The sequence below is a fragment of the Bombyx mandarina genome, chromosome 17, assembly GCF_030267445.1.
Source record: "Bombyx mandarina strain Sakado chromosome 17, ASM3026744v2".
Classification (NCBI taxonomy): Eukaryota; Metazoa; Arthropoda; class Insecta; order Lepidoptera; family Bombycidae; genus Bombyx; species Bombyx mandarina.
Window position 1 is genome coordinate 8,334,849 of NC_143223.1, and position 18,352 is coordinate 8,353,200.

Consider the following 18,352-nt stretch of genomic DNA (forward strand, 5'->3'; position numbering starts at 1 on the left):
TTCTTTATATAAGACCGGTTCCAGATAATATATTCTTTCACGAAACTTAGCTCTGAAATTCTCTTCGGAGTTTTTAGGCACTATTGATATTTCAAGGTTAACTCTATTTAATGTGGCAGAAAGATGTTTATGTTTCTGGTAGTACCACCGATTATGGTGAACAACTTCGTCATCAAAACAATCACAAGGAAACAGTCGGATCCTGATGCTATTGTATATTTAATTTCATGATGAATTTTGTGACACTAATCATCAAGTGTTTTATTATGGTCAAGCAAGCAAAGGGCTTAATGTGGCAGTAGGCGTCATAGAACACAAGATCTTCCCTTTGTCGTTAACTTTCAAACTATCTATCTATATTTCTGTCCACAGACGTCCACTGCTGGACATGGGCCTCCCCCAACCCTCTCCCCTCAATGAACTTTTAAACTACCTAGTTTTTTCCAAAGAGCGGGTGAAATCGCTCGGTAGATCGGCAGTCCAAATGTTGTTTTTTGAAACTTATACATACGCAAACTTACCTTCAAAATGTCGTTAGCGAGATTCAGCCATCTGTCAAATATCTTGTGTTCTATAGACGCTGTCACCGCCACAAAGTTTCAGGAGATTATGTTTCTCCAAAATTGTGTACGAAAATTTAACTGCCTATGTTTGCAAGTTGTAAACCATAGTTATACATTCTTGATTTCAAAATGTAACAGGGGCTCAAATAACATAATTAAGTTTCGCTATTGCATATGCTTCATGCTTTAATTGAGTCACGACATTCGTGCTGCGTTCCTATAAGTACTTATCAGGTAGACCGTGATTTATACAAATTTAGTGCAAAGAAAAGTGGCGGATGTTTCTAATGAAGTCCAGTTAATATTCAGACAGAAGAAGATTCTTCGAATAATTAAGAGTTGATTCACGCAACAAAGCGTAGTTTCATAAGGAAACAATCAGCGAATCAATTATCTATGTACGCTTTTTGCCCAGGTCGGCCCATTCATGTCGATGAGTGTTACAATATAAAAGAGCCGGGAATAATCGAAAATGATGTAATGCTATAATGCTCCATGTAATCATTCAGAAATGGGAACGAAAAAACACTGATGCGTTTTACTTTGTGCTTTATGAAAATGTTCAGCATCTCATATGCAAAGGATAATTAATCATAATTAATAAAAATGTTCTAATGTTCTTAAATCTAGTTAAATAATATGTTAAGTATTGTGTTAAATCTAATTGATTAATTTGAAATGTTATATGATTGTGGATGGTTTGGGATGCAGTGAAGTGTATTCGTTTCTAAAGTACGAACAGTAGAAAAAAATCCGGTACCAATATATCTATATATATAAAAGAAAGTCGTGTTAGTTACACTATTTATAACTCAAGAACGACTGAACTGATTTGGCTGCAAATTGGTGAGGAGGTAGCTTAGAACCAGGAGAAGGACATTACTTTTTATCACATTCCCGTGGGACTTGACATAAAACGTGGTAACTATAACAAAACGTAACTGACAGCTAAACGTAATATATTCTATGGTTGATTGTGTTAATTATAGTAGAATTTTGAAGTTGACTGGTTGATGTGTTTGAAACAAACCGTGTGGCGGACCAAAGTTCGCAGGGTCCGCTAGTCTACCTATATATTATGTATATCGACGCCTGAAAGGCAAACGTGACTAAGCGACAATGTGTGAACTTTACAGTAGACTAATTTAAAGTTGAAATACCTGGAAAAAAAATCTATTTTAACGAATGAAACTGTAGAATTGAAATGATTTTAATAGACCTAGAAATATATGTCGGGGAAAGGCTCTCCTCGCCGACATCGCCATTAGTGGCTGCGGGCTTAGTGGGCGTCATGGGGTTAAAGTGCGAGCACAAAACACAATGGATGCCGTTTTATCAATAGTTTAATTTCAGTTTATACAATATTTTGTTATTCCACGGTAATATTGTAGGAACACAACAGTTTAGACCGAGCAGCGAGTTCGGTGCACCAATCTCACTTTAACTATATCCAAATTATCCAACGATCCAACTCGATACGTTTTTATGCTCACAAAATACAAAATGCGTCACACCACAATACAAGCTTTCTCAAAAGTGAAGATGGCGCCTCGACCACGCTCGAGACAAGACGCTCTGCTCTGATTGGTCGCTGCCTACGTGATTTACAGTTATGGGACCTTTTATTACAGTTTATTTTTATGAAAGGTTTTAAAGTTATAGAAAAACGTAACAAACAAGATAAAATAAAATTAGAAATTATAAAAGTAATTACAACGTAAAACTAATAATAATAAACATTAAGCATGTAAACAAGAATCAACTCGACTCATTGCTTCCTCTGACACGGCCGTCCTGACATATCACACGTCCTCGTGTGATGTTGAAGGCCGTGCATCATCGCTATCTGCAAAAAAAGAAACTTTATTTTTGTACGTCTCGGCCACTCCTGACCCAGGACATTACAGGATCCTTACATTTGATCCTTCATGCAATAACTACATTTCTGTTTCGTATTCTGATCTGAATCCTAATAGATTCCACGCTACATTCTAAATTAATTCCATAGTATCTAAGCAGCCACTTCGCCGTTAACAGACTAATAGCAATAAAATGGCCACCTCGCCATCCTATGGCCACCTCGCCATCCTATGGCCACCTCGCCATCCTATGGCCACCTCGCCATCCTATGGCCACCTCGCCATCCTACGGCCACCTCGCCATCCTATGGCCACCTCGCCATCCTATGGCCACCTCGCCATCCTATGGCCACCTCGCCATCCTTTGGCCACCTCGCCATCTCATGGCCACCTCGCCAACTCATGGCCACCTCGCCATTCTACGGTCGTTGTATTGGCATTCCCTACACTTCAGGAACTAATTATTTTAAGCACAAGAAATTTATTATGAATATCTTACCATCACTGTCATCTGACAGACACGGATCCAGCTCAGTTGGGATATAGGATTGAGGAAAAGGACGTAAGCGGTCTCTCGCATACTTGTATGTACGATTACAATTCAAGCTTTTGAGATGATACCTGTCACCGTCTAGTATTTCAATGACCTCATAAGGTCCTTTATATTTAGGGTCTAATTTTGTTTGATTCCGTTCGTGATTCTCAATTAAAACATAATCGCCCACAGAAAACGAAGTGACTTTTGCCTTCCTTTTGTCGAACCGTGCTTTATCAAGACATGCGTTATGTTTTATTAGCCCATTAGCACGTTCTCTAATCTCTTCTATATCTACCTCAACCTCATGATCGTCTACGGTTAATAAATTTAAGGGTCTCGCTACTCTACCTATTAATAACTCTAGAGGACTTGCTTTCGTTACTCTATGAATTGTGCTATTTATGGATAGTTGGACATCATCTAATGCGTCTTGCCAGGACCTACTTGGGCTTGTTTCTATCACAGTTAACATGTTTTTGAGTGTACTCATTATACGCTCTACTTGGCCATTAGCACGACAAGAGCCGGTTGCTATTAGATGTAGGTGGATATTGTGATTAACACAGAAATCTTTAAAATCTTTATTTGCAAAGCATCGACCCTGGTCAGCGATAACCCGCGCAGGGGCCCCGAAAAGCGATATGGATGCTTTGAGAGCGCTGATCGCACTATCTGTGTTAATTCTTGTAGAATGCCTGAGTAACACATATTTTGTAAAAGCGTCTACAACAACAAAAACATATTCCTTTTGATCATTTTTGCCACTAAACTTACCTGTGGCGTCAATGTGGATTGTATGCCAGGGAATATTAGCTTTCGGTATGGGGTGTAACTCTATCTGCTGTTTACCGCTTCGCGACTTAGCTACTCTACACGTTATGCAATTTTCTACGAATTTTCTGACGTATTTTGACATATTGGGAAACCAATAATGTTGATACGCTTTTTCTAGAGTTTTATCCCATCCCAGATGAAGAATGGACTCGTGAATATGATTTATAACCGACCAACGAAAAGCTCTAGGAACAACTGGTAGCCAAATGTTGCGATTATTCCTTTGAAATTTTCTATAAAGCACATTAGATCGTAATTCATAGATTCTACTACGATCTAGGTCCAAATCATCGTTTTCGAGCTTACTAATAATTTCATTGTATTCAGGGTCTCGTCGTTGTTCCACTTGTAACCAATTCGAAGATAACTCAGCTATATTAATGCGTTTTTCTCCTACACAATTTTCTCTACATAAATTATCACTATCGCCAACGGTGGTGCTATTCACCTCAGGTAATTGATTTCTAGAGAGAAAGTCGACGTGGGCCATTTTTCTACCCTCCCTGTACTGTATATCAAAATCGAAAGCCTGGAGGAATGCCCACCACCGATGCACTCTAGGAGTTAAGTCCACTTTGGTTCTTGAGGCTTTCAAAGAATTGCAATCAGTAACAACCGTGAAAGTCCTGCCATACAAATAATGGCGAAAATGCTTAACCGAGTTAACAACTGCTAGTGTCTCTAACTCATAAGAGTGGTATCGAGATTCCGCGTGCGTAGTGCGTTTACTGTAGTACTCTACCGGGTGTAATTTTGCTGTTTTAGCTCTTTGGAATAGGATCGCGCCGTAACCTTCACTACAAGCGTCCGTATGTAGCTCTATAGGTAATTCCGGGTCAAAAAGCATCAAAACCGGGGAGGAAGTCAACGCCGATATTATGTCTTGCCTAATTGTTTCGTACTCTGTGCTCCAAACTATTTTAGAATTATTCTTAGCTAACAAACGGTAGAGCGGTGCCATCCTAAGCGAAAAGTTATTAACAAACTGTCTAAAGTAGGATGCTAAGCCTAAAAATTGTCTGAGTTGAGTGATGGTCTGTGGTGGTAAGGAACTAGCCAACGCGATAATCTTTCGGGGGTTAGGCCTGATTACACCCTCTGATACTTCATACCCTAAGAATTGAACCTGCTTCTTTAGAAAGGCACATTTTTTCATATTGAACGAAAATCCGGCATCACTAAGAGTTTTCAGTACTACGTGTAATCGCTCCAGTCCTTGCTCTACATTATTCGCGGGTATAACTAAATCATCCATATAGACAATTGCGTAAGAGTGCGCTAGGTCACCTAGAGCCGTATTAATAGCTCTCTGATACACAGAGGGAGCATTTCGTAGACCAAATGGCATAGCAGTGAACTCATAATGAGAGTCTGGGGTAACAAATGCGGTCTTCTCTATCGAATTCGACTCTTCATTTATAGGAATTTGATAGAATCCACTAGCCATATCAAGACATGTATAAAGTCGTGCGCCTGATAACCTTTGAACTTGATCACCGATCAAAGGTAGTGGGTACCGGTCGGGAACTGTGTTAGAGTTTAACTCTCGGTAATCTACGCACATCCGGTCAGTGCCGTCGCGCTTCTTCACTAAGATTATTGGGCTAGAGAAGGCCGATTTGCTTAGTCTAATAACTCCAGCTGATAATAGTTCACTGCATTTATTACGTACTATTAGTCGCTCTTCAGGACTCAAATGATAAGGCCGCCTTTGTACAATTTTGCTAGGATCTACTAAATTTATTTCTAATTCACCTGTCTTCACTCTATTAGTAGGCGTACCTTCAACAAACGAACTCTTAAAGTAGCTAAGAAGTTCTATCAATTGCGGTTTAAGGTTATTGGGTATATCAGTGTCCACGTCATGAAAGTCAGCCACCACGTTTCCTAAGTTGCAAATGTTAACTAAAGAGGACTTTTCAACTATGGTAAGCTTATCACTCGATATGTGTACTGACAACCCTAAGGCCAACAAATCGCGTCCAACCAAAATATCATTATCTAGGTAATCATCAGGTATAATGTGAAATAAAATTTGTACGTCGTGGCCACTGAGAACGACCCTAGATAAAATTTGTGAGTTACATGTTACACTAGACTTTCCCACTCCCGTCAATGTAACAATTGCGTGCTGCAATGTACCGACAAGTTTATGAGAGACGCTTTCTTTAACCAAAGAACAGTCAGCACCGGAATCAAAACAAAACGAGAACTGCTCACCAAATTGTGTAATTATCCCGGTGACAGGTTTCATACAACACACGTCCACTCGCTTCGCGACGCTGGGTGCGGCGGTGGGCTGTCCACTACTGCTTGTAACTGGCCATGTTTTTGAACACCGCGATGCCACGTGACCTTCAACACCACACTTGTAGCAAGTCACAGGTGCATGCTTAGCCACGGCCGTGTCGGGACGTCCAAAGGTCGGAGCTGTTTGTTGCTTGTCATGCGAACGACTGAAACATTCAATAGATTTATGGCCAAGCTTTCCACAAGCGTAACATTTTGTGGAACCAGAACTTAACCTAGGACGTTTATAATCTTGCGTAGTGCTTGCAACGGCCTTTGTAGTGTCTTGGTAACTCCGTTTGCGATACGAAAAAGCCATCAGTTCGCGTTGCATTTTACAGCGCGTAGCTATTTCTTCCGCAAAAATATTGCGTTGTAACCGTGGCTCAATTTGTGCCATGTGTGCAAGTATTAATGATACCACCATTTCTTCCTTGTCTAAATTATTCCATCGTGACATGAGTAAGGTAAATAAACGGCTTGCATATGCAGCAAGACATTCACCTTCTTGTGGTTTACCAGTAAGCATCTTCAATAACGTCGCTGCACATGTTTCTAACGTAACAAATCGAGAAATAAAAATTTCCTTAAATTCTACCCATTTGATATTAGGAAAAACTATTTGAGAAAACCATGTTGCAGCCGACCCTTTCATAGCCTTACTAAGAATGAGAATTAATTTACTTCCCTGTATCTCACGATCCGATAAGCAAATGTCCGCCGTGGCCAGCCAGGCCCGGGCGTCAGTGTTTGCATCATCCGGTTGAAACTTAGGCAGCGTGATGTTTTTATCCTCAAGATTCGGTGGTTTAGTCAAAGCCTCCACGAGTAGCTTCATGCTGGTTTGTTGTGCTTCAAATAAGGCACGCCACCCATCATTTGCTGTCGTCTGTTCGTTCACATTTTGTGCCTGCACCGATCCCACTTCTGATGTCGGGGAAAGGCTCTCCTCGCCGACATCGCCATTAGTGGCTGCGGGCTTAGTGGGCGTCATGGGGTTAAAGTGCGAGCACAAAACACAATGGATGCCGTTTTATCAATAGTTTAATTTCAGTTTATACAATATTTTGTTATTCCACGGTAATATTGTAGGAACACAACAGTTTAGACCGAGCAGCGAGTTCGGTGCACCAATCTCACTTTAACTATATCCAAATTATCCAACGATCCAACTCGATACGTTTTTATGCTCACAAAATACAAAATGCGTCACACCACAATACAAGCTTTCTCAAAAGTGAAGATGGCGCCTCGACCACGCTCGAGACAAGACGCTCTGCTCTGATTGGTCGCTGCCTACGTGATTTACAGTTATGGGACCTTTTATTACAGTTTATTTTTATGAAAGGTTTTAAAGTTATAGAAAAACGTAACAAACAAGATAAAATAAAATTAGAAATTATAAAAGTAATTACAACGTAAAACTAATAATAATAAACATTAAGCATGTAAACAAGAATCAACTCGACTCATTGCTTCCTCTGACATATATATATTTCTTTGCGCATCGAATATGGTTATTGCCTATCATTTATGTACAAAGCAATTATTGTCGCTTAGTCACATTTGCCTTTCAAGCGTCGATATGTATATAGAAAAAAGGCAACCTAATAAATGCAGGTTAAAAATGCTAAAATGCAAATTTATTTCAAAGCGATGCATTCAAAACAAGACAAAGAAAACGACTTGTTATTATCGTACGCAGTAGTAGGAACGCAATAATTTACTATTAGTCGTACTCGTATCAGAGTTCAATCGATTCAGCAGCCACGGGAATGTTGGCTTCATTTCTTAGCAGGGAAACTTGCACTTTGTAACAACCTGTTAATAAAGTTCATTTTTTTATAAAGTAACGTTAATAAAACCTATGTTATTGATACGCTGCCATACCTTTCATCCAGTTGAGATCAAACTTCGTTTTATTACTTGCAATTACTGATGGTAGGACCTCTTGTGAGTCCGCGCAGGTAGGTACCACCACCCTGCCTATTTCTGCCGTGAAGCAGTAATGCGTTTCGGTTTGAAGGACGGGGCAGCCGTTGTAACTTGAGACCTTAGAACTTATATCTCAAGGTGGGTGGCGGAATTTACGTTATAGATGTCTATGGGCTCCGGTAACCACTTAACACCAGGCGGGCTGTGAGCTCGTCCACCCAACTGAGCAATAAAAAAAAGGTCGTAATATTGACGGTGAGATAACCATAGGCTTCAGTTATCACTTAAAGCCCGGTGAGCAACGGTTTTACGGTAGGCAGCAGCTTGGCTCTGCCTCTGATGGTTACCACTCACCATCAGTATTCTGGGCTACCTAGACGGGCAATAAAAATAAAAAAAGCTTCGATCCTTACTATCTATCTACAGTATTGGGAGTAATTTTTATGTAAGAAAATTGAAATGCAATAGTTATCCTTTAATTAACATAATATGCGTCACACCGTAGTCGCTTGCAATCCCAGCAATGTCCGCCTGATATAAAAATAGACTTGTAGGATCACCGCAGGCTGCTTTCTTATTTTTTTATAAGAAGATCGAGTTGTAATTATTCGTGGCATTGAACTAGCCAGCCAGCTACGATTCCTTCGCACATCAAGACTGGCTGGTTGTTGACATGTGACCTTTAAGGATCCTCTGGAATTCTTGTTCGCGCTCGCATACAAAGGGATCTGTATTTATAACAATTTACCTTTGTAGCGATAACAATTAAAAGTAATCAACTAACTAGAAACTCTTTAGTTTGACGGCTTGTTGTTGTAAAAACAAACTTTTGAGTTATATAAGAAAAGCGACTTCTGTTAAATATAATGAGAATATCACCAATTTAGTGGAAATTTAATTAAAAATGCAAAGAATGAGAACGAAAAGATATAACTTAAGTAATTTATTCTATAATTTTTTATGGGTGTATTTATAAAACCAGGTGGTTCGTGTACACGCTTGTTTGTAGAAATCAAATATGACATGTCAAATAATGAGTATAACTCATTGAAGTATGAAAACTAGGTCTATGGTATAACTATGTTTGTAGACGTTTGAAAATTAGAAATGTGCCTTATTTCAAAATCAAAATCTATATATTAATACGTGAAGCAAAAACTTTGTATCCCTTCCCTACGATAATTGTGCGGACGGAGGAGTATGAAATTTTCCACATTTATAGAGAATATAGAGAAGGAGTGCACAATGCTAATATTTTTTTAAACTAATGCATAAATAATGCATTAAACCAATAAAAAAAACATTACACACACCGACATGTATTTATTTATTTATTCATTCAATCTACTTACAAATTAACAGTATAAACCAAAACATTTGTAAGGCATTAATAATTAGCTTAAGTAATTCCTAACAACAACAATAAATCGCTGCAAACCATCATGGAATATATCCATTTCCGGAGCATAGGCTAGCAAGCCATTGAGTAGCGAGGCAGCACGATGCGTCGGGGAGTTAGCGGTGTGCTGCGTACGCGCGTGCGTGGTACTAAGAAGCTGCCGCTGGCGACGCACCCGTCCACACATACATCCGCGCATATAGCCATCAGGCACATATAGAGACACTGATTCCAGTGCAGTGGAGTTATCAATTTTGTTATGCAATAGCTGATAATAATGCACCATAAGAGTCATCTTCCGTCTCAGCTCAAGAGTATCTAATCCGACCATACCAGCCACATAAAGTGATGGATACAAGAACGGATAGTATCCATACATTTTCTTGAATAGGAACCTGCAAAAATTTTTGTGTAGTTTTTCCAGCATTAGCTTTTGAACTGCTTCGCGAGGATCCCACACGAGTGCGTTATATTCAAGACTCCTTCGCAAATAGGCATCGTACAGCATAAAAATCACACGATGGCCTACAAAGTCGTGCGTCTGACGAATTATGAAACCAAGCAGACAACTACCCCTTTTACAGATATGCTGTATGTGATCTTTAAACGTTAGCTTGGAATCAAAAATAACCCCCAAGTCATGTATAACTGCCACATGATTCAAAATGACTCCAGATATATGGTACGGGAACAACACGGGCGACCGTGACCGGCTGTATGCAACGACCTTGCATTTATTAGTATTAAAATGCAAGCGGTTACGCTCTCCCCACTCTGCAACCCGAGTAATGTCGCGCTGCAAAGCATGGCGCTCAGCATCACACCCGACCCCAACGTACAGCTTAAGGTCATCAGCAAACATAAGACACCTGGTCCGCTCACTAAGAATAAAAGGAAGATCATTTATCATGATTAAAAACTGAGTCGGACCAAGGGTACTACGCTGACTGACCCCTGATCTTGTAAAATAAGTTTTAGATTTGAAGCCCGCCAACTCTACATGCTGAGACACACACACGCATATATACTATTTTGTTTATTGTTAAAGTCTGTAGTCAAGGAGTGAATAGATTAATACTGTTTTTCTATAATATTATTTGTCTTTATTGTACCCTTAGCGTAATCTGTGATTATAGAAGTCTTTGATAATAGAACCACAATAACGTTCAAACTTATAATTAAAATTAATAATTATATGAGAATTTCGAATACAGGGCGACCATTAGTATGCATTATTTCCCCATTATTAGTAGATTAGTAACGCAGAAAATTTCAGGGATATACCAACATACCAACTACAAAAAGGATCCCTTTTTTAGGGCTGATGGAACTAGGAACACTGACTGATTCGGTAACACACTGACTGATTCAGGATTCGGTAACACAGTAGTTCGCGCCCCTGACTGCAGGGCGGCAAATCGAGATTTACGTTCCCATATCGGGCAAACCTTCAAGTGCCAAACAAGTTTTTTAATAAACGTATATAACTTACGGCACCGGTTATCTTATAACCTTAAAAAACTGCCTATATAAACATAATATCTATCCCTGGTTCTCATAAAACCAGAAATCTTTTCTTTGGGTCACATAACCACGTATTTTTGTTTCGATTTATTATTATTATATGACGGATGCATAATGTTTTGTCTAGACTTGAAGATCCACGGCCTCAAGCAAAAAATTGTTGATGGAATGATGAATGAAACATAAAAGTTTAGGCTCAAAACAATTTTCCTAATGTCCTGCTGTTGTACTAACACTAAACAAACTTTATTTTAATTTCAGGTGACTTCGACCAAAAAACCATGTCCTAAACCAGAAGCTGTGCAAATTTGTAAAGATGGCCTCGTTGACTATAAGATATTTCTTGCCGTATTTGCTGCTTCCATTAGTAATAAGAGGAAATGAAACAATCATAAATGGTAGATCTGAAAATTAATATTAATTAATTTAATCTAAAAAAAAAACAATCTGACTCGTATAATCTCCCCGGGATCGATTCATGAATAATCTCAGTGTATGCCCGTAAATCTTAATTTTCAATGCATATTCCTTTATTCTTAACTAAGCATACACTATAATGTAATAATAATGTAATGTAAAACTATACTGAGACTTTAGAACTCATATGTCAAGTTGGGTGACGGCATTTACGTTGTAGATGTCTATGGGCTCCAGTAAACACTTAACACTAGGTGGGCTGTGAGCTCGTCCACCTATCTATGAATAAAATAAAATAAAAAAAATTAATGTGTTTAGATGAGTTGGTAGAAGATACTCGCCAGCCTCGAGCCAGTGGAAGAATAGTCAAATTGTACTCAGGGGCTAGACGAGAACCAATCATATGCTCCAGTGATGGTTTTAAGGCTGATCCACACGACTGCACTGTGTTTTACAGGTGTATGAAATCAGGAAGTGGAAAGTATACTATTTTTAGGGTAAGCAATAAATACTCTGTGGATTTACGATTAATTTACAGGAAAGGAAATCTTATTGATTTGGAAAAATAACTTGTTTTTCAATTAAAAACTATTATTATGTACATGTGTACTTTTGAGTATGTACTTAATATATTTATTTTGTATGAATCGGCGAATGAACTCATGGCCCGCCTGGTTTTAAGAGGCTACCATAGTCCATAGATATCGTAACGTAACCGTCACCACCCATCTTCAGACATTACGGTGAAATCTAAACTTAGATAGTAAATGGCTGTTCCAAGCTTCAAATCAATAAATACCTATAAATGTTAATACACAAATAAATCAAGCTTTATACAAATTCTACAGATGTCGTACTACAAACAAAGGAATTGGTTTAGGAATAGCTTTATGAATGCTTGCTGATAAAGATAACACAAAAAAGTTACATAAGCGCCACTTTTAAATTGTGTAGTACTGTTTGTGTAGTTGACGTCGGCTGGAGTTGTGTAAAAACAATAATATAGGAGACGAAAAATAAATTAATAGTTAGCGTTTATTTTATTTCAGTTCCAATGTGGGCCTGGAACCATCTACGACATAGACTCGGAGGTATGTAACCACCAACGTAGTACAAAACGGTCCGAGTGTGGTGGCCTTAATGTGCCATCGATAGAAGAAAATGATAATGGAATCGAAAATTACAACCAAGAAGTTCCTAAGCCTATAAGTACCAAGTTTCCTGTTTACGTTACTACAACAGTAAAAACTTCAACGATTTCCTTAACTACGCCTAGTTCTAAGCCAAACACAGATTCACTAAATCTAGAGACTGCGAATGAAATCACGAAATTTCCCGAAAGTTTTGTCTCTACAGATCCGATGACCTCTACAACAAAGTATTATGAGCATAAGAATAATGCTATTGTTGATTATTCATTATCATCACCAACAAAACTCGAAGCAGTAACTGCCTCGCAAGGACTAAAATCGCAGAGCAACATTTGTATTTCTGAAGGTTTTATGGGTGACAGTGAAAATTGTCACAAATTTTATAGATGTGTTGGCAATCAAAGAGGTGGTTTCATGAAATTTGAATTTTCGTGTAGTGCATTGACTGTGTGGGATGATGAAATTCAAGCATGTAATCACCCTTGGTCTGTAAAGAGAAGTAGGTGCAGCAGAAGCAGTTCAGATTCGAGTAGCGTCCAAATAAAGCCAGCAATAAAAGATTCCCATATAGGAACCATGCAAACGACTACAAGCAGTTTCACAGAAAATGGCACAATTAATAGTAGTCAAGTAATTCACGCTCCACATTTGTCACAATCTCCTGTGAAAATAAATGACGATGAACTAAAACAAAATGCAAATAATAAAATAGAACAGAATCACTCACACATAAACTATGGGGAAGTAGAAAGCCATATTCCAACCAAAATTTACAAAGATATAGCACTCTTTCAAAACCAGACAGATAAATTTAAGCAGCCGAGCCAAAAAGAAGAAGTAAATAAGACAAGTACAACTGTACCCACAGTTCAGACAGATTCTAAGCCAAAAATAAATAATTTATGTGTTCAAACCGGTTTTCTCGGAGACCCTTACGACTGCAAAAAATTTTATAGATGTGTTGATACTGGAAAAGGAAATTTTATAAAATATGAATTTTCATGTGGTGAAAGTACGGTATGGGATCCAAAATTAGAAGCTTGTAATCACGCCTGGGCAGTTCCGAAATGTGGTGGAAATTTTATGTCTACTACTGAAGTTGACGTAGTGGAATCAGCACTTAACGCGTCTAATTCTTTCACACCGTCAGCACCTGTCATCCAAACAACTATAGAAATTGACGCTGAAGAAGAAGACATTGGGTATGGAAATATTCATTCTTCAGAAAAAACGACGACTCCCAGAGCGACCACTATCGCTAGTAGCCCTCAAATTTCACCATCGAACGATTGTAAGTCGAGTGGCTTCAAAGGTGACTCAAAAGATTGTAGTATATTTTATAGGTGTGTCGAAGATGCTAATGGAAGATATACAAAATATGAATTTAAATGTGGGGAAGGTACAGTCTGGGATTCTAATCTAGAAGCTTGTAATCATGCTTGGGCAGTAAAAAAATGTGGAGAGAATGAATTATCTATTGAAAACATATCAACAACCACTGAAACTACAACTATTACCAAAAATCCAACATCACCTAGTCAAACTATAATGAATAGTAAAAATCCAATAACGACATTAAATGGTAATCTAACTACCACTACTACTACTGAAATATATCAACCTGATCAAGAAGACTCTGGTTATATTGGTCATATTGAAGAAATCACATCCTCAACAACAAAACTACCCGATTCTTCGATAAACGGAAGTAGTGAATGTAAATCAAATGGCTTTCTTGGAGATAAAAATAACTGTAAAAATTTTTACAGGTGTGTAAGTAACGGTGATGGTTCGTTTAATAAATACGAATTTACATGTGGCGAAGGAACAGTTTGGGATAGTAACATTGAAGCATGTAATCATGCATGGGCAGTGGAAAGTTGCGGTGGTATTAGTGTATCAAGTTCTAGTGAAAATTTTGATTTAGTTTCCACAATTTCTCCTCAATTGACGACTACAAACAAAGCCGAAAATTCCAACATTGAATCTACAGGTGACACGGCGTCGACGACACTAGTATCAGTATCATTTTCTACTACAACTACAGAAACCGCTGCTTTGACAACAAATACATGTAAAAGCACTGGCTTCATAGGGGATCAAAAAGATTGTAAGAAATTCTATAGATGTGTTGACAATGGAGATGGAACTTTTACACGTTTTGAATTTAATTGTGGGGAAGGAACTGTTTGGGATAGTAAAATTGGTAATTGTAATCATGCTTGGGCTGTAGAAAAATGTGGAGAGTATGGCGAAGATGAAAACTCTAACGCAGCCAATACTTCTGATGGTAAACCAATTTTCGCAGATGAATATGACAACGGAGTTGCAACAACAAGTAAAACGACTAATAATGAAAAACCAGATTTTATTCAAACAACAGTATTAAGTCCAATTGTAAACACAATTTGTAAGCAGAGTGGATTTATTGTTGACAAAAACGACTGTCAGAAATTTTATAGGTGTGTTGATGATGGAAAGGGTGGATTTATACAGTTCGCTTATCGATGTGGGGAGGGTACCGTTTGGGATTCTAGTATTGAAGCTTGTAATCATGTATGGGCTGCACAAGAGTGCAGATTTGATAATGTTACAAGTGAAACGATTGATAGTTCAACACATGAGTCGCCAACTACCTCTTCCGTTCAGGATTCACTAAATTCCACATTACCTTCAGTAATTAATACCGTCGCAACATCTACAGAAAAGGCCGTAAGCGATTACTGCACACAAGATGGTTTTATCGGTGACAAAAGAGATTGTAAAACGTTTTATCGTTGCGTTCACAATAGTCATGGTGGTTTCATAAAATATGAATTTCGCTGTGGAGAAGGGACTTTTTGGAACCAAGAAATACAAGCTTGTGACCATGTTTCAGAAAATAAGAGATGCTACAGTCCTGATCATGAAATCGTTGATACTAGACCTCAAATCGAAAATGATGAAATTTATACAGAAGCGATGACCGAAATCATAAGTACATCGCATTCACCAATTGTGACGCAAAAACCTGTGACCTCTGAGGATACTTGTCAAAATGAAGGATTTTTTGGAGATTCTAGTGATTGTCAAAAATTTTATAGGTGTGTGGAAGATTCAAAAAATGGATACACAAAATATGAATTCGTTTGTGGCGCTGGTACAATTTGGAATCAAGATATTATAGCTTGTGACCATCCAACTTCAGAGAATAAATGCTTAAGTGAAAATATCAATTCTAATCCTAACCAAACGAATGAATCAAATGTAGATGGAGAATCTTCAGATATTACAAGCACGTTTAAGCCGCATTCTACTCGAGAACCAGAAAATTCAACGACTGCAGACACTGACGAATGCATTTCTGAAGGATTTTATGCAAACTCGCATGATTGTAAGAAATTTTTCCGTTGCGTCATAAACGACAAAGGAACGTTTACCAAATACGATTTTATTTGTGGTATTGGTACAATATGGGTTCAAGAGATACAAGCATGTGATCATAATAATGGAATCGAGACTTGCACTTCGATAAATATACCAGAAACTTCTACAGTTACATACGCTTCAACTACAAGCCAATCGAGCTCAAATACCACTCCATTACTGTCAACACCCATAAAAAATGATAATGACTACTACATCAGTACTAAGAAACCCACTACAGAAGTATGTGAAGCAGAGGGATTCTTCGGAAATGATAATGATTGCAAGAAATTCTATCGCTGTGTAGATAATGGTCAAGGTGGCTATACAAAACACGAGTTCAGTTGTGGTGAAGGGACCGCTTGGGATACCACTATTGAAAGTTGCAATCACATAGACAACGTTAAAAATTGTCATTTTTCACACCAAGAAGAAAGTCAAACACAGCCGATATTATTCGACGAAATGCCATCCACTGAAAATGAACAGGGCACAACAAGAGTTCCATCTTCTTCACAATCTACTGAGAGCAGTATTTCGGATGATAAAGCAAACTGTGAAAGTGAAGGCTACTTTGGCGACACTGAGGATTGTAAAATATTTTATAGATGTGTAGATAATGGAAAAAACGGATTTACCAAATATGAATTTACTTGTGGAGAAGGTACAATCTGGGATCAAGACTTAACTACATGTAATCATCCGCAAGACGTATTAAAACCTTCCTGTGGTCACACTAGTGAACAGATTTCTACATCATCTACAATGAGTTCTTCGTCATCAGACTCTCCTTCAGCAACCAGTACTTTATCAACAACCGCAAGTACGACAGAAATCAGTAATAGTACCTCAACCGACTCTTCCCAACAAAGTTCGAATAAACCAAACCAGAATATCACTTGTCCTAAAGAAGGTTTTTATCCGAATCCTAACGATTGCAAGAAATTTTATAGATGTGTTGATTGGGATAGTAATGGTCAAAGATTTTCAGTGTATCATTTTGAATGTGCAGATGGAACTATTTGGGATCCTGCACTTAATACTTGTAATCATGAAGAATCAGTTTATCCTCCTAGAGACTGCAGTAATACACAATCAGAAAGCCAAATCACAGGACAAGAAACTACTACAGAAGAACAACTGCAAGAATCATCTACACAGACAACTAGTGAAATGACAACTGCAACTAATGAAGAGGCGGCTACTCAACAAACATCAACGACTCAAAAAACCACAACAATGGAAGAAACTACCATGAGTGAAGAGCCTACAACACGACAAACAACCCCACTAGATACAAGTACTGAATCGACACATACTACAATACATAGTACAACTCAGCAACACTCTACTGAAGAAATTTCAACATCACAAACGTATGCACAAAGCACTACGCAACAAGCAACAACTCAAACACAAACAAGCACACAAATTACTGTGCAACAAACAACAACATCTGAACCCAGTACAACTCAGCAACAAACAAGTTCACAAACCACTACAGATCAAACAATGGAAAATTCTACTAGTGATCAAACAACATCAAGCACTAATACGGCCACAACACAACCAACAACAAGTGAATATTCCAGTACTGAGATATCAACTACTTCAGAGACGGCTATAACAGAGCAATCTACAAATCAAGCAACCAATTCAACTCAAATGACAACTACTCTCACTGATGTCTCAACTACTACAGATCCAACCCTATCTACTACAACAGAAACAGCCAGTATAACAGAAGTCAGTCAAGAATTAACAACTACTGAAGAAAATTCATCTACGACCAGTGAAGGACCCACAGAAGTTTCTACTCAAGAAATTGGCACTGAATCTTCTACCACCAATATGGAAACTTCCACTGAAGGAAATACTGATGGCAACTGCCCTAATACGGAAGATGATCAGCATTTGTTTGTATGTCCTACGTCGTTCAGAAGACATCCAAAGTATTGTAATATATTCTATCAATGTACAGAAGATGATGAAACACACGAAATTAAAATAGCTACTTTCAACTGTCCGAACAATACTATATATGATGAAAGTCAAATTAAATGTGTTGAACAAGATAAAACGAATATTGAGTGCGACGGTGAAATATCATCAAGGCGAAGACTGAAACATTTATCATTAAATTACAAAGATCCTGTAAGTATTTTTTCAAGTACTTAATCATCTAGCTTTTATTATTGGTCAATCTGTTGAATAAAAATTTGCGTATTTCATAGTTGTCTCTAAATAAAGTTTTAATAAAAAAAAAGATCGTGGGACACCGGATAGGAACGAAGTCCCTTATTATAAAAATATTAATTTTAAGTTCTATTCGAGGTATAAAGAAAATAAAACTGGAGGTTTCGCAACAGCCCACGGTCATTCGGTAACGTGCGAACTTATTGTGGTACACTTCATTCACGGTTGTTTGCATAAGAGTT

General features: G+C 38.1%; 1 protein-coding gene across 1 annotated transcript in view; it reads left to right on the forward strand.

The window, feature by feature from the left end:
* Positions 1–18,352, forward strand: part of LOC114240655 (uncharacterized) — a 43,395-nt gene that overhangs the window by 23,510 nt on the left and 1,533 nt on the right. The window contains exons 2-4 of the mRNA XM_089734372.1: positions 11,203–11,339; positions 11,677–11,855; positions 12,408–18,068. Coding sequence (XP_089590498.1) covers positions 11,258–11,339; positions 11,677–11,855; positions 12,408–18,068 — 5,922 coding nt within the window. The 5' untranslated portion in view covers positions 11,203–11,257. The remainder of the gene's footprint in view (positions 1–11,202; positions 11,340–11,676; positions 11,856–12,407; positions 18,069–18,352) is intronic.